General features: G+C 35.2%; 1 protein-coding gene across 5 annotated transcripts in view; it reads right to left on the bottom strand.

The window, feature by feature from the left end:
• Positions 1 to 23,481, bottom strand: part of Ift88 (intraflagellar transport 88) — a 134,733-nt gene that overhangs the window by 96,449 nt on the left and 14,803 nt on the right. For 4 of the 5 annotated variants that reach the window (XR_010041716.1, XM_003477388.5, XM_013141185.3 and 1 more), the window contains exons 4-13: positions 20,558 to 20,614; positions 19,539 to 19,592; positions 18,903 to 18,966; positions 17,987 to 18,056; positions 12,204 to 12,294; positions 10,653 to 10,757; positions 6,258 to 6,360; positions 5,456 to 5,570; positions 3,662 to 3,893; positions 1,765 to 1,835 (exon numbers count right to left, since the gene is read on the bottom strand). Coding sequence is in view for 4 of the 5 variants with exons in the window: in XM_003477388.5 (XP_003477436.1) it covers positions 1,765 to 1,835; positions 3,662 to 3,893; positions 5,456 to 5,570; positions 6,258 to 6,360; positions 10,653 to 10,757; positions 12,204 to 12,294; positions 17,987 to 18,056; positions 18,903 to 18,966; positions 19,539 to 19,592; positions 20,558 to 20,614 (962 nt within the window). In the remaining variant the exon portion in view is untranslated. The remainder of the gene's footprint in view (positions 1 to 1,764; positions 1,836 to 3,661; positions 3,894 to 5,455; positions 5,571 to 6,257; positions 6,361 to 10,652; positions 10,758 to 12,203; positions 12,295 to 17,986; positions 18,057 to 18,902; positions 18,967 to 19,538; positions 19,593 to 20,557; positions 20,615 to 23,481) is intronic. The other variant, XM_013141186.3, reaches the window with a different exon arrangement.

The following is a 23,481-nucleotide window of genomic DNA, read 5'->3' as shown; positions in this document are numbered from 1 at the left end:
ATGCATTCAATTTCCTTAACATGCATACAGTTACTTTAAAAATCTATTTCATATTGTTTCTCTTTTTTCAATATCAGCAGTTTCTATTATATTAATTATTTCCCCATTACGGATCAGGTGGTATTTTTCTATGGCTCCTTTCTAGACACTTTTTTTCAGATGGTCTCACTAGATTGTCCAGTATTGGTCCTGAATTCTTAGGCTCAAGTCATCATCCTGCGTCAGCCTCTTAAATGGCTGGTCTCCAGATGAAATCATTGCACTCAGATATTAAAGATGTCTTTAATGTTCAGGAGTTTAAAATCATGATATATGTGTTGATATTGAGTTCCTTAGATTTATTCTATTTGGAATTCACCAAACTTCTTGAATTCTAGATTTACTTTTCTTGACAAATTTAGTCATTAATTCTTTAGTCCATTCCTCTTTCTTCTATCTTGGATTCTGATAAAGCAAATGCTAGATCTTTTGTCAGAAATTCTTAGGTCCCTGGGGACCATTTTTCCCCTACTATTTAGATTAGGTAATTTTTTTCACCTTTCAGTTACTGAAACTTTTTTGTTCCCTTCATTCGACCACTGAGCCCATTCACTCAACTTTTTATTTTAATCACTATACTTTCCAGTTCTAAAGTTTTCACTCAATTCTTCTTTGCATCTTCCATTTCTTTGCTGAAATTCTCTACTTCTTTTTTGAGGCTATTTTTTGAAGTTTTAAGCATGCTTATAATTTCCTGGCTCCTAGTAAAGAGCTCCTAAAACTGAGGGATGTCCTGAGTGGTGGAAATATCTTTTGTTATTCATAAGCCCCCTTTCTTACCATAATTGAGTTTATGCTAGTGAGGTAACTACTTGTCAGAAAGCTTCTGGATGGGGCTGGGTACCAATGGAACCAATCCAGCAATTAGAAGATTAAAATTCTAAGTCTCATTCTCCAAAACCCAAGAGTGAACAAGGACTAGATATTGAGCTTCAGCACAAAGGCTAATGCTATCATCAGTCATGCCGACCTAATGCAACCTCAGTTAGGAGGTCTTTCAGGCTGGTGATGACACAAGGGTACCAGAAGGGTAGTAAACCTTCAAAGGGCATGGCAACACCATGTTCCTTCCTACATAGCTAGCCTTTACAAAGTGCTAAACGTAATTGTTTTCTTGAGTTCTGGGAATTCTTCCAGCAAATTACTGAACCTAAGAAGATGGTAGGAAGCAGATTCACAGCCAGTCGGTCAAAAGGAGGGGAGACTCATGCCTGCAGTGACCTCTGCAATAGGGGTGAAAAGGCAGTCTAGAGGGACTGAGACCTTGTATTCTGAGGTCTGCATGACCTTTGGGTAGTTACTGTTAGAATTCAATTGTTGGATATCAACTGGTATCCAGAGTTGGAACATTTGTTCTCAATGTGGCCTGAGAAGTAGATTGTAGTGCCACACTAAGGGAAAAAAAGTAAACATAATTTTGTCTTTTGGATTTAATATTTAATTAGGAAGCAAATAAAAATACATTAGAACATAACTTAGAAATAAATTATGTAGAAGGAAAGAAAATTACAGAGAAATGATAAGAATAACAGAATAATTGGAATCACTATAAGGACTGGAACTATTCTGAAGGAGAAAAGAGAATTCAGTGAAATACAGAAATAGTCAAATGATTGCTCTACTCAAAAAATAGACTGAATACAATTAGGGTTTGTAAGAAACAATGAGACTATACATTTAATAATTTTTTAAAAGCAAAAACTACATTAAGTGCCCCAATATTACCTTTCACGTTCCATTTGTCTGAGATGATCATTTTTTATAGCTTCAATCACTAAGTTAGTATGAGGATCATCCTAGGAAAATAAAATTGAGGAAAAACAGTCAAAACTAAGTACCAAAAACTTAGATTTCTAATTAAAATCTCCACAAACCAGTTATATTAAATTAATCTTTATTTTCTTTTTCTTATTTCTGATTCCTAGTATATTTTCCATTTAACTAACATAAATTTTGAACAGTTGATAAAAAAGGTTAGGCTAGGCAAACAGGAGCAACTATATAGAAGCTGTGGTTACTATGTGATAACACAAATTCTAATCTCAACTCTAAATGCTTTCATGACCATCAAATGCTTAATATAATCCATAATTCAACTCTTATCAAGAATACAGAGGGGAGCTGGATATGGTGGTATACACCTAAATACTACTTAGGAGCTATTTAGGAGGCTGAACTAGTAAGAGCATGAGTTCAAAGCCAGCCTAGAGAACAAAGTAAAACTTTGTCTTAAAAATAAAAAGGAATACAGATGGGACTTGGGTATGGCTCAGTGATAGAACTCTTATCTACCATGTACAAGGCCCTGGGTTCATTCCCTACCAAATACACACACAAAGCCCATACCCCAAATAAGACAAATTTTTCACAACACAGATTTTCTCGATAAAGTAATGGATAATTAGCACCAATCCAGTACTTCCTATGCTTCAAGTACTACTTTGAGCATATTACATGCACTGACTCATTTAATCTTCACAACCTTATAAAGGTTTTATTAGAATTAGTCGCAATTTTAGGTAAAGGAACTAAAGCACAAAAAGAGTAGGAACTTTGTGGTGGACCCAAGTATCTGGCTTCAGATGTTTCACTGGGTAACTAGAAGGCTACGGTACCCTTATACCCTATTAAGAAAAATCTATTAACTCCACGAAACTGAAGATATTATACCATTTGGATCTACAAATTAATGCAATTTTGTATGGGTTGACTTGATATAAAATAACACCACAGAATAAACCTGTAATTTATGCATAAAAATCTGGAAAATATTTTGAAAGCATTAAAAAAAAAACTCATTGTCCAGAAACTGTTTCTATTTTACTGTTCAGATGCTCTTCATGAGTAGTTGTATGTCTGCCCTTTTAAAATTAATATTACATAATATTCTTCCTATGTCTTTAAAAATATGACTTTTGAGAGTTGTGTTATGTTTTACTCCATGAATAAAGATAAGAATTTTTTTTCATTTTTGACCCATTTACACAGGTTAGTTCAGGTTCTTCAGCTTAAAAAGGTTTCGATCTTAAAATCTGTTAGGGATTATGTAGTTTCATGGTCAAGATGCTGCTCTTAGTGAATGACATGTAAGTCTTATTTTTAATATTCTTTATTTAAAAATTTTGCAGACTGTTTTAACTATAATCTTTAGCCCCATTTCAAGAGGTTCCACTCCCAACCTAATTTAAATAACAAATGAAATATATCATCAATGAGTCACATTATTATTCTTTGAGAACTCAAAAAATCATCTAAGGGCTGGGGATTTAGCTCAGCAGCACAAGCACCTGCCTGGCAAGCACAAGGTTGTGAGTTTGATCCCTGGTACTGACAACAACAACCACAAAAATAAGTCATCTAAGACAGGTCTGGTGGCATACGCTCGCATTCATGGCACTCTCACAAGCTTGAGTCCAGCCTCAGAAAAGTAGTAACTTAGCGATATCCATCTCAAAATTAAAAATTTAAAAAGGAGGGACTGGGGATATAACACAGTGAGAACACTCTTGAATTCAATACCCGTTACCATAAAAAAGCCATTTATTCCAATTTTCTTATTTCTAGAAAAAGAGAAACACAGATAAGGAGGCAATGAATACATAACGATCTTTTTCATACTCACACTTGGTGAAATATATTTATCATCATCATCAATTTCTAATGGAACAGCAATCAATTTCTGAAATGCCTTCTTCATTTTTTCTCGGTCTCCAATGGCAAAATAACTAAGAATTAGGTTGAAGCCTGCCTTCAGATTTGGTGCCATACTCATTATGTGCTCAAAGGAATTAATGGCATCTGAATACTGACCAGTTTTAATAAATGTAACACCAATGTTCTGCATTATTTTAATCCTAGATAAAAATAAACATGAATTAGTCTGAAAAATGAATTCTTTAGTATGAACTCAAGCTATCCACAAGAGTACCCTTTAATACTTTAGTTTTTTTATTTGTTTGTTTCATCAAAGCTTTATTGTGGCATAATCTATATATCATAAAATTCACTTGTGTTAAATGTACAATTCAATGATTATTGCTATATTTACATGGTTGTAGAACCATAACCATGTATTTATTTTCAATTCTATTACCCTAGAAAGAAAACCTGTGCCCACTAACATTCATTCCCTAATCTCACATCAAACCTGATTATGTATAGCTACCTAGGAAACCACTAATTTACTTTCTGTGTGTGTCTTTTCTAGACATTGTATATAAATGAAATAATACATTACACAATATTTTGCAAAGGCTGGGGACTTAGCTCAGTGGCATAAGTGTCTGCCTGGCAAGCACAAGGTCAAGTTCGATCCCTGGTACAAAAAAATTTTTTTTTGCTAAGGTTCATTCATTTAGCATAATTCTTCCGAGATTCTTCCACATAACCTCAAGTACTGGCACACTTCATGCTTTTAATTGCCAAGCAGTACAGTATCCTATAGTATGGATGCATGCCACACTTTATCTATTGGCTATATCCATCTGGTGATGGATATTTAGATTATTTCCGCTTTTTTTGCTGCCATGAATATTACTGTTATGAACATTCACACACAAATTCTTTGGTCATTTTTCCTGAGTATACACCTAGGAACAAAATGGTTGGTCATATGGTAAGCATATATTTAAGTTGTAAGAAACTGCCTGTTTTCCAAAGTAACACATTATTTTATACACCCAATGCAGGAGGTTTGTGATTTATCTACATCCTCAGCCATCTTTTTTGTAGAGCCAGCCTAGTGGATGTGATCCCACCTTATTTCCACTGTTCCTCAACATGACCCCATGTCAACTAAATTATTTGTAATTAGCTGATGAGACCCTAAAGGCTAACTTTTCTGACTCATGCCGTGGAGTTCCTTTTGTCTGGAATGCGATCCCATCTCTGACTTTAGTAACCTATTTGAAGCACACCTTCAGAAAGTTTTTCTTAACCACAGAATCATTCTTATCCTCAGTAATTATTTCCTCAGCTGCATTACTACAATATACCCACTGCTAAGTAGTCTCTCAATTACTACTAAGCACTGAACATATGCTACCTAATATTATCATTTCCTGAATATTGCTAGAATACAAAGAATCATCTTTCCCCTCTTGTAAAATTCATAAGTAAACTATTTCACTATTTCACTCTGAAGTGAGGTGCTCTTAATTTCTAGCCTTGTATTGTAGTTTGATATATTACGCAGGACCCACATTGTGACCCATATTGTGTTGGTATTAAGTTGTGTCTTGGTACTGACAGTTTTCAGGGTTCATTCCTAGATGGTTAGTAAGCTTAGTTTTATTCCTCTTGATCACATACTATGTCTTTAACTTTTAATTTGACATTATACAAATATGTATAGTCACAGGGAACAGAACCAAACAAAACCAAACCCTTAAATTTTACAATTATACTACGCACTTACCTCATTTCTTTCTGGACACTTGGGATTTGATCTAAGGCCATTCGGTAGAATTTAATGGCTTTGGAATAATTTCTTTGATTTAAATAAATGTTTCCCATATTCACTTTCAATCTTCCTAAATAAAAAGAATGATATTTTCACTTTTGCACCTTTTCTATGACATCTTTGATGACCTTAATTCATATTCTCTAAGGCTTTCTTCAGGTTATGAAGATTCATACATTAAAATTCCAACTTTAAGACTGCTCTATTGTCTTATTTACACATTACTCTTCTGTGAGGAAGGAATTTAAGAGAGGAAGATTTCTGAAAATATGGCTGAAAACAATCTATACTATAAAACTGGGACTGTATTCTACTAAAAAAAGGACTCAAAATATGTGACATTTTAAAATTAGACTTAATAATGTCATATGCACTTTAATGATATTAGGTGAATATATTCTGATAAACTAAAATATTGCTACCAAACATTATAGATAGTAAATAGCAACTCTGGTCTCTTGGGCACACATTTGCATGAGAGAAAGAATGGCCCAGGGAGTTGCCATGGATCACTCTACTTATGATGACATCTGTTTACTGTTAGGCAGCACACTTCACAGTAACTATGTTTCTTCATCAGTATTTATATTTGTATGGATTTTCATGTAAATAGTATCTTTAAACAAGAACCTGTATCATAAATACAAATGTGCTTAGGGCACAGATTATCTCATTATAAGGAAGTATACAGTAAGAACTTGTAATTAACAGTATGAAAGAATTATTTCTCGTGGCAAAACTGATCATATGTACCTACCTGAATTACTAAACATCTTATTTTTCACTATAACTTGATAAGTATTTAGTGCTTCAGCATACATTTCATTAGCTGAGTACTGACTGGCCAAGTTAAAGAGCACCTAAAAAAAGATAATTTGTAAAAAAATACATAATGATTATTTTAGGCCCCCTTTCACTTATAATCAGAGATTAAAATGCTGTGACAAAGTTAGCTGCTTACGTCCAGATACACAACAAATACAAAATTTAGTATACAAAAGAAATACCTTGCAAAAAAGAGAAATATTTACATTCCACATAAACCACAACATTAACAAAGAGTTGTCCCCTAAATTTCACTTACCTTTCTATGTATTCTATTTTTATTTAATATTATTTGCCATCTGTTAATCTCAGGAAGACATACAGAGAATAAATGTGCACTGTCTATGTTACTGGCAAAAACCTAAATGAGCAAGACAGTATGCCAAATTCTCTTAAAAGTATCATGTGAAAATAAACTTTAAAGTAAAATGGGGGAGAAATTGTATAGTAAAAGTTCTATATATAATCACAATTGATATAATTAAGCCATAGTAAATTATAATCCTACAAATAAAAAAGTTACCATCATAAATTATCTTCTAAAGATTTCATGGAATTTGAAAATATTAGCTATAAATAGTAAACACATAGTCTTTCAAAGCTTCAAATGCCCTTTCCTCATTTATTTAGTATACAAAAACACAACCCCACTCCTGATACCAGAAGGTACCTGATGTTGTGCATCAGGAAGCACAACAATGATTCCATTGAACTGGAAGCTAAGATTTCTCCCTGGTCATTTGGACTCCTCATGCTCTGAGCTAAAAAGAGAGTTAGGGTTCTGGAAGGGATGATTAATTCAGACTACCAAGGGGAAATTGGACTATTATTTCACAATGGAGGAAAGGAGGAATATATTTGTAGTATAGGAGATCCCTTAGGATGCCTCCTAGTATCACTACACCCGGTTATTAAGGTCAATCGGAAACTACAACAACCCAACTCACACTGAATGACAAACGGCCCAGAACCTTCAAGAATGAAGGTATGGGTTATTCCACCAGATAAAAAACCATCATCTCCTGAGGTGCTTATTAAAGGCCAACACAATACAGAAGGGGTATTAGAAGGAGGTAATTATAAACATCACCTATGATTGTTTGACCAGTTACAGATATGACAACTGCAACTGTAATTATTTTCTGCCATGCTGTTAATATGCATATATACATATATATACATATATATTTATGTATTTCCTTTCTTTGTAACAATGTTGATAGACTATTGGTTTTTAAGTATTTTTTTAAGAGAACAAAACAAAACAAAACAGAAAAAAGCAGAGGATATAAACTAAAATATTACTACTGAACATTATAGATAATTAAACAGAAACTCTGGTCTCTTGGGCATACAACTGCGTGAGAAAGAATGGCCCATGGAGCTGCCATGGATCACTCTATTTATGATGACATCTGTTTACTGTTTAATAAGAAACACCTAACACGTAACACAGGATTTCAGAAAAAGCAGGAAATCAACAGTGGCTACTATAATATCTCTTGTTTTCTTCAAAATTGTTGTCTGTATCTTCACACAATAAGTTAATACAAATCAAAATAGTATAAAAGCAATCAAAACACAAGAATGAGACACTTAAGGGCTTTCAAGATCAGAGATTAGGAAATCAACAACAGCTACCATAATGTCTCTTGTCTTCTTCAAAATACCCTTATCTTCATCATATTGAAATCAAGTAATTTAAAACAGGCCAAAACCAATCAAAACAAAAAATAAAAGCATTATTGGCTTTTGAAACAAAATGGTAGAAAATGATCAGTGGTTACCATGGTGTCTCATTTTCTTCAGTGTAACTGTTCATACTATCATACATAATAAAATCAATTCTTGTACACCTTTTGGGTGAAGTTCTAGGCATATATTAGGCTATACATGTACCTCTATATTAGTCTGTATTAGAGGAAAAAAACAGCAGATAAATAACTATAAGAGCCTAAAATATTAACAATTTAGGCTTTCAAAACAAGATGGTAAGAACATAACAGTTTTTGTTGTTTTGCATAGTTATCTTCAAGTCTTACTTGAATTACCAGATATAGACATGCAAAATTGACCTAGTCCTATGGAAGTTACCTGTTTTTGTTCTAAGAATTAATAGAATTAATCATACAATCATCTTAGTAATCTTAAGTGTATATATACAAATTCATATTTTATTTCTCTTCCTTCTATTCTCCTTTTCTTTGTCTGAGTTACTTTTTCCTCTTTGAGCAGTTTCTTATCCTTTTACAATATTTATTGAAGATTTTTTATCTTATTTACTCTTTCAGTTTCTTACACTAGGAAGACAATATGGTATTTACACATATGAGTTTATTTCATTTATGAGTTATGGTCTGAAGTCACATCCATTTACTTATGAAAGCCTCAATATGGCCTTTCTTTACAGCAGAATAGTATTCCACTGTATAAGAATACCACATCTTTTTTATCCATTCCTCAGTTAATGGGCATTTGGGTTGGTTCCAACTTTTAGCTATTAAAGATTGTGCTGCTATAAACATGGGTGCACATTATATTACTATAGTATGATGTTTTCAGGTCTTCTGGGAATATGCCCAGAAGTGGAATAGCTTTTAAGTATTGTTAAACCTATATTTCAATGCTTAAGTTTTAATGTGTTAGGAGTAAGCATCACCAAAAGAAAAACTTTGCTTTCTATTCTGAGGATGGATTAATGTGCTTTTTTTTGTATGCAGCGTAACTGTATCATGTTAGGCATCATTATCATGAGCTTGCTAATCTGGAGACTATGGTTTAGGAAATATGTCTGGGTTGTCAACTTGACAAGGGGTGGACTGTGACAGATGTGTCACCTTGAATAAGAAACACCTAACTGCTGGGGATTTAGCTCAGCGGCATAAGCACCTGCCTTGCAAGCAGGCGGTCGTGCGTTCGATCCCCGGTACTGATAAAAGAAAAAAAAAAAAAAAAAAAGAAACACCTAACTGATTGGCTTAGTACAGTTTTGAGTGTGTCTGGATAACTTACTGAAAAGGGAAGACCCACCCTGGATGTGGGTGGTACCCACTAACAGGGTTGTAACCTTGATGGAATGAAAAGGGAAAGAAGAAGTGATCTCATTTCTGCTTCTCTGGAGTAGTTCCAGTCTTGGCCATTGCCTTTAGATGCCCATCACCAGGTTTCCAGCACAAACTCTCAATCTTCCAGCACAGACTCTTTGGCTTCCTGATACATACTCAGAGGGGAACTCTGCAGTGAGCTCCAGACCTTTGATTCGCCCTGGATCTTCTGGCTCTCCCATGTGTAGAGTTAGTTCTTTTGCAAGCAGTCATTGCAAACCTATCTTGTAAATCCTTTATATATCATACTGCTTTTTATGCAACCATATAAGGAGCAAGGAAATATACTTTCAGAATTAAAGAAACGTTACTAAAACTACAGGTTTTTTAAACTATGTTTATAGAATGTTAACTTATTTACCTACTTTGAAACCCCTGAATCTCAAAAGTCTATGTTAGAATATCATTAAGAGAGCATAAATATTAACAATCTTCAAAATACACAGCCACTATATGGATGATTTGTGAATACTTACAAAGTTACTAAAAACAACTAATTGAGTAGCTAATTTATAAAAAGGATCTTTGCCAAAAAATCTATGAACCAAAGACAAAGTATATAATGAAGTAATTATTAATACAATTCTGTGTACCTAAAAGCAGCATGATTTAAAAAACAAAACAAGAAAGGAAAAAGATGACTTCTACATGGGGAAAGGGCTGAGGGGAGGCTGATCAAAGCGCACTGAGTTAGAGTGAAAAGTATGATGCTCTGCTGGGTTAAGGCACAGTCAAACAACTACGGAAACATGCATGCACAATGGTGTCTTGGTTCACAAACTGAATTTGTTCCATGATTTTGGAAAAGATGCCCAGTTTCTGTTTGTGTGGGAAACAGAGCATGGGCATGTCTGTCATCCAAGGTAGAGTTTGCAAATAAAAACAAAACTCTGTGGAATACTTTTCACTCGTGAACCAAACTGTTCACAAACAACACTGTTCATGAATAAAGGCACCATTATACTGTGTATTTTGAAAAGCTAGAACAAAGAAGTGTGAATCTTTTTATTACAAGGAAATGATAGATGTTTGAAAAGACAGGTATATTTAACCTGATTTAAACATCACATAATGTATATCTGTATCAAAACATCACATGGCACCTCATAAATATGTACAACTTTTATACTTTTATATACAGATAAAGAATAATGAATAAAAACACTTGGAATTCACACATATTACTCAAAATAAACTTTCCCACCAGGGATTTCAATACTTACTGAGTAAGTTAAATCCAAATTGATATTTTCTGGAGATGCAATTTGTTCTCTTTGTCGCACAAGGACCCTCTCTTTTCTTCCTGCATCTTTAGCCTTTTCTAAGGCCTGAAATCAGATTCACCCTTTGTAAAATCTGAACATTCACCAACTTTATGCATTTGAGAAATATCTACGTGAAGCTTGCTGAATTCATTTTCAAATCATGGATTCCCAGGATGCCCCTCTGTTAAACTTCCCTTGTGGGGAAAAAAAAAACTACAATATTTATTTGAACTGCAGCTTAACATAACAGAATTGCCTGTGTGGTCTTTCCGGGACAGGATGAAGGATGAAATATAGAGCATTTTTGCCCCAAGTCAAGTTTCTCTACCATACACCTTCGACTTCCTTTTAAACTGAACCACTTACCTCTTCTTTCTTCCTACTTCCTGAATTTTGGGGTATTTTATTTTGAACTTGTGAGGTAGCAATTTAGACAGACTAGGGGTGGGGTGGAGTTCTGAGATGCTCAAAATACAGTAAATTAAAGGAGAATTGCTGCCCAGCAACACAAGAGATTCTTAGCTTGGCTCTTATCCTACTCAAAAAGAGTACCAAAGAGCATTCTGTTGATTTCCACAGACAAACTCAGTAACAGACTTTGTGACTTACTTACCAGATTAGCATACCATTGGAGAGAAATGTTCAATAAAAAAAAGCTACTTTTATTGCTGGCAAAACTGGTGAAATTTTTTATATGTTTCTAAGAAAACAAAGTCTATTATTATACTGAAAGACAATTTTAAAAATCGAAGCAAGGTGGCTAAAAAGCAAACTGTGATTTTGTGATACACCTGGAAAGAAGTATTTCAGGGCAGTGAAGGAAGCTTCGGTAAGAAAACAGGATGCCTGCATGGCAGAGCACGCCTGCAGGCCCAGCACCCTGGGAGGCTAAGAGGGAAGGGTCACACATTTGAGACAGCCTAGGCCACTTAAAAACTTCAGAGAGGCACTGTTTCAAAATAAAAATTATAAAAGGCTTGAGGATACAGATTACTGCAAAGATTTTGGGTTCAATCCACAAAAAAGTGAACCAAAGCTGAACAGCCAGCCCTTGATGCTGTGTGTGCCTCCTGCCAGGTGTGACTCTTGGTGGTGCACTGGAGTCTAATCCAACAGTCTACTGAGCTGCAAATTAAATTAACACATTAGAATTTTTTCATACTAAAAAGACCAACATCAAAAATTACCAGTTACTTTATTAAAAATCACAAAGCAGAATTACAATTTCTTGTTCTCAAAATAATTGCCTTAGTCGAAACATTAAGGCTACACATAGCAAAATGCAAGTATTTGTATCTATATCTGCTTGTGTACATATAAAAGTGGAGCTGATATATGCATATAAATATACCTTATAATCTTAATTTTTTTTTGTCTTTCTGAAACAGGGCTTCACTATGTGGTCATAGCGATCCTCCTGCTTCAGCCTCCTAAGTGCTGGGACTACAGGTATGTACCACTGCACCCAGCATAATCTTAATCTTGAATCTTATTAGTTTATGAACTTACCAATTTTAAGTCTCCACAACTGTTGGCAATGCAGCTTTCTTCTACCAACTCATTTACCTTCTTCTCCAATTGTCTAATCTTTTCTTCTGGACTGTTAAAAGAGTAGAAGTAATTTAAATCACTAAACCACTAATACTCTATACAAACTTACTTTACTTTTAATACTGTCCATTACATGCTCTTAAAATGTAGGTCACAGATAAGATACATATATGAAGGGTCTTGAGAAACAAACAGATTACTTATTTTAATAATTATATCATATATTATTGATAATTATAATATATAATTATATATTATTTATAATTATAGTAAACAAACTGTGTAACTTAAATCTAAATCCTTCAATAATTTCACTTATTCCTCATGATAATACTAGATACAAGAGCTTTCATTATTTCTATTTTATTGAATAGGAAACTGGGGTTTACAAAGTATTTTTACTGGTGGGTATGGTAGCACACACCTGTAATTCCAGCACTTGGAAGGCTGAGGCAGAAGGATCACTACAAATTCGAGGCTAGCCTGGGCTACACAGTAAACCCAAATCCATCCTGAACTACACAGTGAGATCCTGTCTCAAAAAAAAAAGTATTTCTTCCGATATTACAAAGATACTAAATTATAGAGCTAGGATTTAGAACCAACTAGGGTACTCTAGAACCCTTCCTATTATATTACCACCTCCCAAAAGAAGTAATTTTTCTTTCAGAGCCTATGGCAAATGAAAATTTTACCTTATGGCTAGGAAAACTGAAGCCCTCATAAAACAGACAAAAATGATTTGTTATCAGAAAGATACTACAGAGAAAATTCTTAACAAGGTAGGAAGTTTCAAAATTCTGGCTCTATTAAAAGTAAATTAACCAGGAATGTAGCTCAGAAGCACAAGCGCCTGCCTGCCTGGCAAGTGCAAGGTCATGAGTTCAATCCTCAGTACTTGCCCCCCTCCACCAGAGTAAATTATTCCAGGGCTGAGGACAGAGCTCAGTGGCAGAGTGTGTATCTAGTATGCATGTGGCCCTGGGTTCCAGGCCCAGCACTGCAAAGAGCAAATTATGCCCAAGTCAGTCATATTTCAAATTAATACTGATGCTACAACTTTCCTCCCACAAAAACGACACCATCAGGAATGTGTTTCAATGCCTAAAAAAATAAAGATATTGGTTCTCTTCATTCTAATGGACTTTCTAAGAGTAGAGGCATAATTTGAGATGAACAAGTATAGCTTGACCCACAGAATCATACTTTTGGGGCAATTTGAGATCAAGACTGAATTTTACTAGTTTACAAAAGTGTATAAAATTTTAACTCACCAATGAGCATAACAGATGGGGAGCTTTACAAAAGTTAAAGAGCAGAATTCTGTTTTCCAGTTGTTAGAAACAATGTAGTACATGTCTTCTTTTAAATGCATTCATTGGTGCCTATTAACCTTATAAAACATGGTTTCAGTGTGGTATTCTAAGTACCCAGGTTCTCTGACCACACGCCCTCTGCTCTCTGCCCTGTCACGTGCCTCTCCATCCGCTCGCTGTCTAACAGCAGCATCTCGTCTATTCTCATGACATGTTTTTAGACTGCACAAATGAGCGAAAACATGCAATATTTGTCTTTCTGAATCTGGTTTAATTAGCTTAACATGTTGATCTCCAGTTCTATCCATTTTCCTGCAACCTAATTTCCTCCTTCTTTCCAGTTAGGCAACATCGATGGGGTATGTATATCACGTTTCTTTATCCATTCCTCTGTTGATTGCACCTAGGCTAGTTCCATGTCTTGGCTACAGTGAACTATGCCACAATAAATATGGGTACGAGGTATTCCTACACTATTCTACTTTAATTCTTTGGATATATGCCAAGGGATGGGTCATACAGTAATTCTACTTTTAGTTTTTTTGAGGAACCGCCACACTGACTTTCTGGTAATTTATATCCCTACCAGTAATGTGAGTTCCCTCTTCTCTTCATCCTCACCAGCACTATTGTTTTTGTATTCATTTTTTTGCCTTTCATTTTATTTTCAAATATTGACAAGTTACTAACAAATTTATGGTGTAGAACATGTCTCGTAATTTACGGTGTAGAACATGGTGTTCTGAAATATGTGAATACTGTGGGATAAATTAGGCTAAAATATATTATGTCACTTTTTTTTGTAATGAGAACACTTACAATCTCTTCTACCAATTTTCAAGTGTATGACATTGTTCTCAACTACAGTCAACATGGTTTATAACAGGTCTCTTGGACTTAGACATCCTCACTAAAAATTTGTATCCTTGACTAAAATCTCAATTTCTCCCCAACACAAACTATTATTAGAAAAATAAGATTATACAATAAAGTAAATTTATACCATTTCTCCTTAATGCATCAAAATAGTAAAGCCCAATTAAGCTTCTATTCATTCCATGAAAGCTATTCCCAAGTATCATAATTTTTTTTTCAAAACAACGAAGTCTTCCCCTGGGTGCTTTCTTAGTGACTGCTGTGATTATTATTTATAAAATGTATACATCAAGGTACTTAAGTATCTGTAATTTATATAGCTGTATGAATGATTACTTTAGTTACCAGCTATCACAGCACAAAACTAAGTTAATGTATAAAAAATTAAATTGATCAGGCTGAGTATGTAGTTCAATGCTAGCGCATATGCTTAGTAAGAACAAGGCAGTGGAGTCAGCATCGGGAGGAGGGAGCTGCCCTGTGGAGGTCTGCTCAGGCCTTGCCAGCGACTGTCTCCTGGTCTGGGGATTGCCGCTGCTGTGCTGCTGCCGCTGCTATCTGGAGGAGGGAGCTGGACAAGGTTTGGGGCCTATTCAGGCCTCGCAGGTGACCTTCTTTCAGCCTGAGGAGCTTTGCCACTGAGGAGCTGGATGCCTGCACAACATGTGATCCCCGGAAGAGTTTGAGATCCTTGCTCTGGGTGACTGGGGACCTCCAGGCTTGCGGCCACACTAGATTGGGCTTGGCAGGATTCGGGCCTGCCTGGACCTTGTCTGGTGGCCTTCTTTCAGTCCGGGGAGCTTTGCTGCCTGAGGGGGGAGCTGCGCGGCTTGAGGAGGCTTTAGGCCTACCTGAGCCTCCCCTGATAACCTTCTTTTAATCTGGGGGCCTTGCTGCCCAAGCAAGGAGCTACACAGAAGAATCCCAGGAGCCCAGGACATAGGAGACAATTTCTAACATGCCCAGGGGAAGCTTTGGAACAACACTTGAAACATGAAAATATAAGAAAATGACAAAATGAAAGACCAAAATGCAATCTAAAACATCCAGCACATCCCAAGAAAGCCTAAGAGCCATGTACATAGAAGAAAATACATGCCATACACCTGAAATACCTGATATAATACTAACTGAAATAAAGAAGCAACTCCGGGAAGCTTTGAAGGAATTCAAACTAGAAATAATCTCCCAGGTAAAAGAAGAAATGATAAAATAATGAAAGAGATGCTGGACACATCAAAAAAGACATAGTTAAAAAATCAGAGGAACAAAACAAAAAGATAGAGTCCCTGGATGAACAATATAAAAAACAAACAGAATACATAAAGCAGATTCAAAGAAATATACAGGAAATCAAAAATTCCAGTGAAAGTTGTCAAAACCGACTCAACGAAAGTGAAGATAGAATTTCAGATCTCGAAGACAAGACTGCAGCTCTCCATATGCCAAAAACTAAAACTAGACCCATGCCTATCACCATATGCTAAACTAAAATCTAAATGGATCAAAGGTCTGAATATTAAAACCGAAACACTAAATCTGTTGGAAGACAAAGTAGGGAAACATCTTGAAGACATTGGGGTAGACAGAGAATTCATGAACGGGAATCAAACCGCATGGGAACTATTTCCCAGAATCATTAACTGGGATCACGTCTTATTAAAAAGTTTCTGCAAGTCAAAAGAAATCTCCAGCATAGTGAAAAGAAAACCCACAAACTGGGAAAAAAAATCTTAGTGAACTGTCCCTCAGACAAAGGTCTTCTGTCTAAAACATATAAAGAATTAAAACAAATCAGATCCCCGAAATTCAAAGATCCGATCCAAAACTGGGCATCTGAGATGAATACACAATTCTCAGATGAAGAAATACAAATGGCAAATAAACACATGGAAAAATGTTCATCATCATTAGTCATTACAGAAATGCAAATTAAAACAACACTAAGATTCCATCTCACTCCAGAAAGAATGGCCAGGATCAAGAAAACTACCAACAACAAATGCTGGAGAGGCTGTGGGGAAAAAAGAACTCTCCCGTGCTGTTGGTGGGAGTGTAGACTGGTGTAACCACTGTGGAGTTCAGTCTGGAGATTTCTCAAAAAAGCTGGGATTGGAAGTCCCATTTGTTCCAACTATTCCATTTCTGGGCATATTCCCAGAAGAACTGAAAATATCATACCACAGTGACATATGTGCACCCATGTTTATAGTAGCACAATTTGTAATAGCCAGATCTTGGAAACAACCTAAGTGTTCATCAACTGAGGAATGGATAAAAAAGTTGTGGTATTTTTATACAAGGGAGTACTACTCAGCTATAAAGAATAATCACATTGAGATATTTACTAACAAATGGGCGCAACTTGAGACCATACTCATAAGTGAAATAAACTCACATATATAAATATCTTATAGTCTCTCTAGTGTAAGAAACAGTAAGAGTACATAAGAGTTTATGGTAACCATGATTCCCCATTACATTGTTTTGAAACCTTATAATGATCACATTGGTTAGCTGTAATGGGTTTGTCCTTGTTTGATTTTATTAACTGTGATGGTATGAACAGCTAATTTGAGGGAAACAAGTCATTATAATAGCCAGTACTGGTATAATATCATCTTACTCTGAAGTCCTACCATGCTTTTGCTCTTCTGTTTCCATTGGCTCTATCATGTTGTACCTTATTGGACTGTATTACGTGTGAAAGTATAAACAAATTTTCTATGGAAAATGAGACATTATACTAGCTATTGTTTGTTTTCTGTTATTTGGTTCTGAATGCCCTGTAATACTCTCATTCTCTTGAATGTTTTTATACTATTTTGTCATGTTTGATACTATTGGATATAAAGTTATACTCAACTATTTCAAAGAAAGAGACATTGTGGTAGTTACTATTAATTACAGGTTGTCTTCTAGTGAAATTCTGTGTTGCTTACATTGTTCTGTTTTGATCTGCTTTCTTATGTCCTGTTTTGCCTTAATCTCTTTAAAATAAAGTTAAAAAAAAAAAGAACAAAGGCACTGGGTTTGATCCCCAGCAACACACATGCCCACATGGAGCGACACACGCACCCACAAGGAGTGACACACATGCCCACATGGAATAACACACATGCCTACATGGAATAATAAACATGCCACTCAACAGTATCATGACAGATTAACTTGCTCTGGGTGCTCTTGATATTTTTCTCTGAAAATATCCTTTTAAAATAATCAGAAGATTTAGCGATCCCACTTGGCCTCTGAATCACTCTTACTGGCACTCATAAAAAATGGACATCTTCAAACCAAATTATATCCTAATGAAAGCACACAGCACACATAACTACTCTTAGATTTGACTCTTTCTCTAGTTCCAAGAATGAGGAATGCTGTTTTGAATACTTACCTATTACACAATTTTTTAAAATTATAGATTTGGAAAATAGAAAAATGTAAAACTAAGTTTCAAACTAAAAGTAGAAGCTTTTAAAAGTCATCTAGGTGGAAAATAAAAATATGTAGAACAATAAACAAACAGCAGCATGAAGACTTGCATACCTATCTTCATTCTTGGTTTCCAAAGGAGGGGCAGGGCCCCTTGATTGACCAAGGGGGTCAAATGCAGAACCTGAGACACAATTCAAGAGTTCATATTTAATTTGCAACCCAACACAACGGAAGAGAATGTGAATACATGAAATCTTGTATAAGGAATTTACCTTATTAAATGTTTTAATTACCTATTTATTAAATGGATATAACATTACAATCACATAGTGCATATATCAAGAAATTGGCAAGATTTTTAAAATATGCTTTCATGAAGCTGCAAATAAAACTAGTGGGTTAACATGTAAAAACAAAAATCAGATATGCTGTCACTATTTACTCTATTGCACTGATCTATATCAACTCTAAAATCATCAGTAGTATAAATATAACTTTGTATTGAATTTCTAATTTTCCTTATTGGTGTAATAAACATTTTACCATAGTCCTATGTTTTAATTACATTTAACTTTTCGATATTTATGGTGTTTTAACTTTTTATTTCTAAATATAACCTACATAAAGTAAAATGCATGTTTTAAATATACAATTCAACATATTTTGAAAAATTACACAGTGGGACACCATTCCAATTTCATCATCCTTGTCCTTTCTTTTCTTTCTTTTTTTTCCTTTTGAGACAGGATCTCACCCCGTAATTCAGGCTGGCCTGGAACTTGCTATGCAACCCAGGCTGGCCTGGAACTCGTGGCTATCCTTCTGCCTCAGCCTACCAAGTGCTGGGATTACAGGTGTGCACCACCGTGCCCAGATCCTTTGCCTTTCTTAATTACCTAAAATAATGCTCAATTAAAATCAATGATATTTTAAATTTTATTTAATATGGAAATGACATTTATATGAACAGTATCAGTACAAATTTAAGCAATCTGAAAAAATGACCAGTAGAAATGGTGGAACAAACCTCTCAAAGCTGCTTTGGTAAACCCAGCTGCTCTCACTGCTGTCATGGGTCTCGTAACTCCATCCTTCAAAGAAAAGGGATTATTTACAAATATTCTTAGATAAAATCAACTGCTACACATGACATACATTTTAATATAGCCTTAATTTTAATACTTATTTTAAAGTTACTATGCACTTACTCCTTCCTTCTGCCTCCTTTGTATCTCAAGGATCAATCCTATCTCTACCTTTTCTTTCTGCTATAACATTTCATTCGTTGACCCAATTGGACTGCTCTCAGTTAAAAAAAAAAAAAAAGTACCAAGTTAGCTTATTAGTTAGCTGCTCTGCCACTTTTAGCTGTTCAATATGCTCATGACAGAAACCACAGAAATTGTTGTAAGTGGCGTCACTGGAAGAAAAGCATAAACAGACTAGCAATTCTCCGCCCACACAGGTCTTGAGACCTGAGTAAATCCAAGGACAGCATGCCTCCAAACATTTAGAGCAGACCCAACTATAGCCCACAAATTAAAGAATCATAATTATTATAAAAACATTTTATTTAACATTTTAAAATCTAAAATGGGAGGAAATTTTAGTAATAAATTCTAAGTCACAAGAAAGGCACAAAACCAACATATGAGACAGGTACCTGGATAGCTCCTGTCATCGGTCTTCCCATTGATGACATCAAGGATGTTTTGGACTAGTAAACAGAAAAGCCAGTCAAAAAGATACCTAAAGACAGCTGCCTTCAATTTTACAAATATTTACAAATTTTACAAATATTTACAAATATTTTCTTTGTAATTGTTTTCCTCGTTATATCATGGAGTAAACTGGAATGTATTTTTTCCCATTTATCACCTGAGAATAAGGGATCAAACTTTAAAACACAAGTAGGCAAACTATAACCCGCACCCTTTAAATGAAGCTCCACTGGAATCCACTTCCAGCTGCCTGGCTGCTTTCACACTACAAGGGCAGAGATGCATGAATGGCGCCACAAAGACCACCCGCCCTGCACTGCCTAAGACACTGCCCTTCAGAGCTACACCTCGCTATTTCTCATTCTGACACAGCATCCAAAATCAAATTTATGAGTAACATGCATTGGGCCAAATTAATAAAAGCATGATTCCTCTGATGCACTGTGCTATGTAATTCAGAATGCTGCTGGCTTCATGCATACAAAGAACACGATGGAAGCAAGTGTCTAGAGCTCTGGGTTCTCAAACCATTACTGATCCCTTAGAAAATTTTTATCATAAGGATTAGCAAATGCTGTTCTACCCCGTTCTTTATTTATTAAGGGCTATTTTTAACAAATATAAAAATTACATTTAAATAATATCTAGCTTCACATAAAATACATGAATGGAAAACACATAAGACTTGGTTATGTTACATAAAAAATAAACAGAAGTCAATCAACAAACAAGGTTTACAAATGGAATAGAATAATAAAGTATTTCTGACGTACGTACAAATCAAGACTAAAATGTTCAAAGGTGTTAATTAAATGACCTTTTTAAAATGTTCATAACTATCCAAAGTGGTTAATATATCTGGGTCATGAACTGAAAAACAGCCAAAAATATTTAGAACTACCTAATGTGAGCTTATATATAAGAAAATTCATCTTGGTATTTTCAGCTTACAAAAACCTACCCCATATCCAGTAGCTATAGGTCTAGTAACTGCCGTGCTTGGTATTTTAGCAGTTATCTTGGGGAAGAAAAAGAACATGGTTAACAGGATTCAGATTAAGCTATATAATAGAAAGTTGGCAAAGAAATTAAAAACACAATCTCATCAATAAATAGATTTATAAATATTTAGTATGAGTTCTTCTACACTACCTTCAACATTAGGGAGCTTGGTTACTGAGGGATTCGGAAGAAGACTCAGTTTCAAATCACTTTAAAGGAGAAGGGGACTGCAGACCGGCCCAAGCTGTTACCAAGGACCTGCTCCATGCTGCAGCGAGCATTTGTGACACTTAAATCATGCATAGTGCAGCCAGTTATGAGCCCAAACAACAGGCAGAGGGTTCAGGATCTGGGCACCCAGGACGGACTCTCAGCCCCCTTAACTAACTACTTCTTCTGTATCTTTGAACCTAAATTTGCTCATCTTTTAAATAAAGACACAAAATATACTGGTTACAAAATTACAGATGACACAAAATAGAACCACATGAAAGTACCCTAAAATGCTAGTTGTTGAACTTATTATTTGAAATATTTGACTAAATATATTATTCGTAAACAGAATATACTTTTAAAAACCTAAGAACTAAGAATAAAAAGTCTGAGGACAAAAAAAATTGTTTTTAAATCAGTTTGAATGCACTAGAAAATCTTCAAGTGAAGAACTGCAAGTTCTTGAACTAAGAGAGAGGGATCAGCTAGAGCGGGCGCTTGTGCTGGGGCTATTTCTCTCCTTCATCCTGTTCACTCTGAAGGTTTGGCTGAGAAAGCAGAGTATGGCTTCTGACAGACTCACAGGCTGAAAACACACACATGGGGTTGAGGGAGTCCTCCAGGCCTGTGATCTCAAAAGGCTGCACGCTAGGCTGAAAGATAAATCGAAGTACACCACCCTCCACGAAGGCTGAAGTCCAACTTAGAACTATCTCAGATCCAACTGGATTAAGGCGGTCAGAGAGCCCTTCTGCTGCGCAGGTCATGAGTAAAAGCAAATCCTCCCTAGTGAAAGATGCTTGAGTGGTACGCTAGCCAACAGAACTTGCTGTGGGAACAGAGACTCTTGTCTTTTCTGATGGTCACACACAGAATTATTGGGTATCTGAAATGGGGCTAGAGTAATAAGGACTTGAATTTTAAATTTTATATAATTTAAATGTAAATAGCTATGTGTGGCAGTTGGCTATAACATTGGACAGCACAGGCATAAAATAATAAATTATCTCTACATAATTTTTTGCTTACAGTGTCTGACATTCAATCAAAAACAGCCAGACAATGGCTGAGGATGTGGGTCCGTGGTGGGGCAGGCACAGGCCCTAGGTTGGATTCCCAGCAAAACAACAAATAACAAAAACAACAACAACAACAACAAAAACCACAAGTCACACAGTAGATGACACCCTAATCAAAAAATTAAGAGGAACAAACAAATGGAAAGAAATCCACAAGGGGATACAGATAATGGGAATACCAGAAACAGATTTTAACATAACCATGCTTTCATGAGATAAAGTGATTTTAGCAGAGAATTAAAAGTAACAGAAAAGGAATAAATGGAAATTATAGAACTAAAAACAATGTAAAATTGTGGCTCAGCCCATGAAGAATACAACTACTAGTTTACGCCAGACTTTGTAGGTTAAAGATGAGTGCTGTACCCTGTAGAGTAATACCAAGAAAAGTCTTTAAAGAACGCAAACCACCGAAACACCAAAAGAGAAACGGAGTAACAAAAACAAGGCAAAAAACAGAAAGAAAAATGGAACTTAAAGGAGGCAAGAAAAAACAAGAAGCAAATAAGATGATAAATTTTAAGTTAAACATAATTAGGATGCTTTACTATATGAACACGATGGTCAAACTGTACTTAAAAAACAACTCAATTATCTGCTGTCATAAGGCATACTTTAAATGCATGACACTGGAAAAGTAAAAGTAAAAATACCAGGCAAACATAAAACAAATAGACAAAAATAGTTTGTAAAACTATATCAATATATTAATAACTGACAAAATAAACAAAAGGCATTTAGAATAGACATTTAACAATCAAAGTTATGACAGAGTTCAATTTACTATGAAGATAAAACAATTCTAAACATATGATGCAAAAGACCAAAAAGAGAAATAAACATCCCTAACAATAATGCAAGATTTAACTACTTTCTCACTAACAGTAGAACCAGTAGACCAAAAAAAAAAAAAAAAAAAAAAAAAGTAAAAATATAAAACATCAAACCAGGGATATGGCTCCATGGCACAATGTCTGCTTTTCAAACATGAGGTTGTGAGTTTGAGTCCGTACAAAAAAACTAATACATATATATATATATATATATATATATAATACAACATCTAAGCAACATCATTACATATGATCTAATTATACACTGTCCGTATCAAAGTTAGAATACACATTCTTTAAAAGATGTACTTGGAATATGAACAAATTCCAAAGACTTGAAATCATAGATTTTGTTCTCTAAGGACAGAGTCAGAAGTCAGTAATACAAGGGTAATCTGAACATTTACGTGTCTGGAAATTAAGAAATATAGTCCTAAATAATACATGAGTCAAAGAAGGAATCACCATGCAAATTAGCAAATATTTTAAACAGAATAATAACAAAAATATCATTTGAGAGAAAAGTATAAATCTGCTAACTTTGTAGGCAAACAGATCCCTGAATTACAGACAGGAACACAGGAGGTTGCTTGGTGAACTCTAATCACTGGCTCTTGGCCCTACATTCCAAGGCTTATACCTCATGGCTGAGAAGGCTGGCTCCAGGTCTCAGAAAGTGCTAGAAAGGGAGGATATGGGTCTCAGCACTTCTTCCATGGGTACAACTGAGAAAAAGGGACTGCTGTTTAAACCTACCA

The sequence above is a fragment of the Cavia porcellus genome, unplaced genomic scaffold, assembly GCF_034190915.1.
Source record: "Cavia porcellus strain 051 isolate PalLab524CR breed Dunkin Hartley unplaced genomic scaffold, mCavPor4.1 scaffold_21, whole genome shotgun sequence".
Lineage (NCBI taxonomy): Eukaryota > Metazoa > Chordata > Mammalia > Rodentia > Caviidae > Cavia > Cavia porcellus.
The sequence above is the reverse complement of the archived record's forward strand: the minus strand, read 5'-3'. Positions and strand labels throughout refer to the sequence as shown.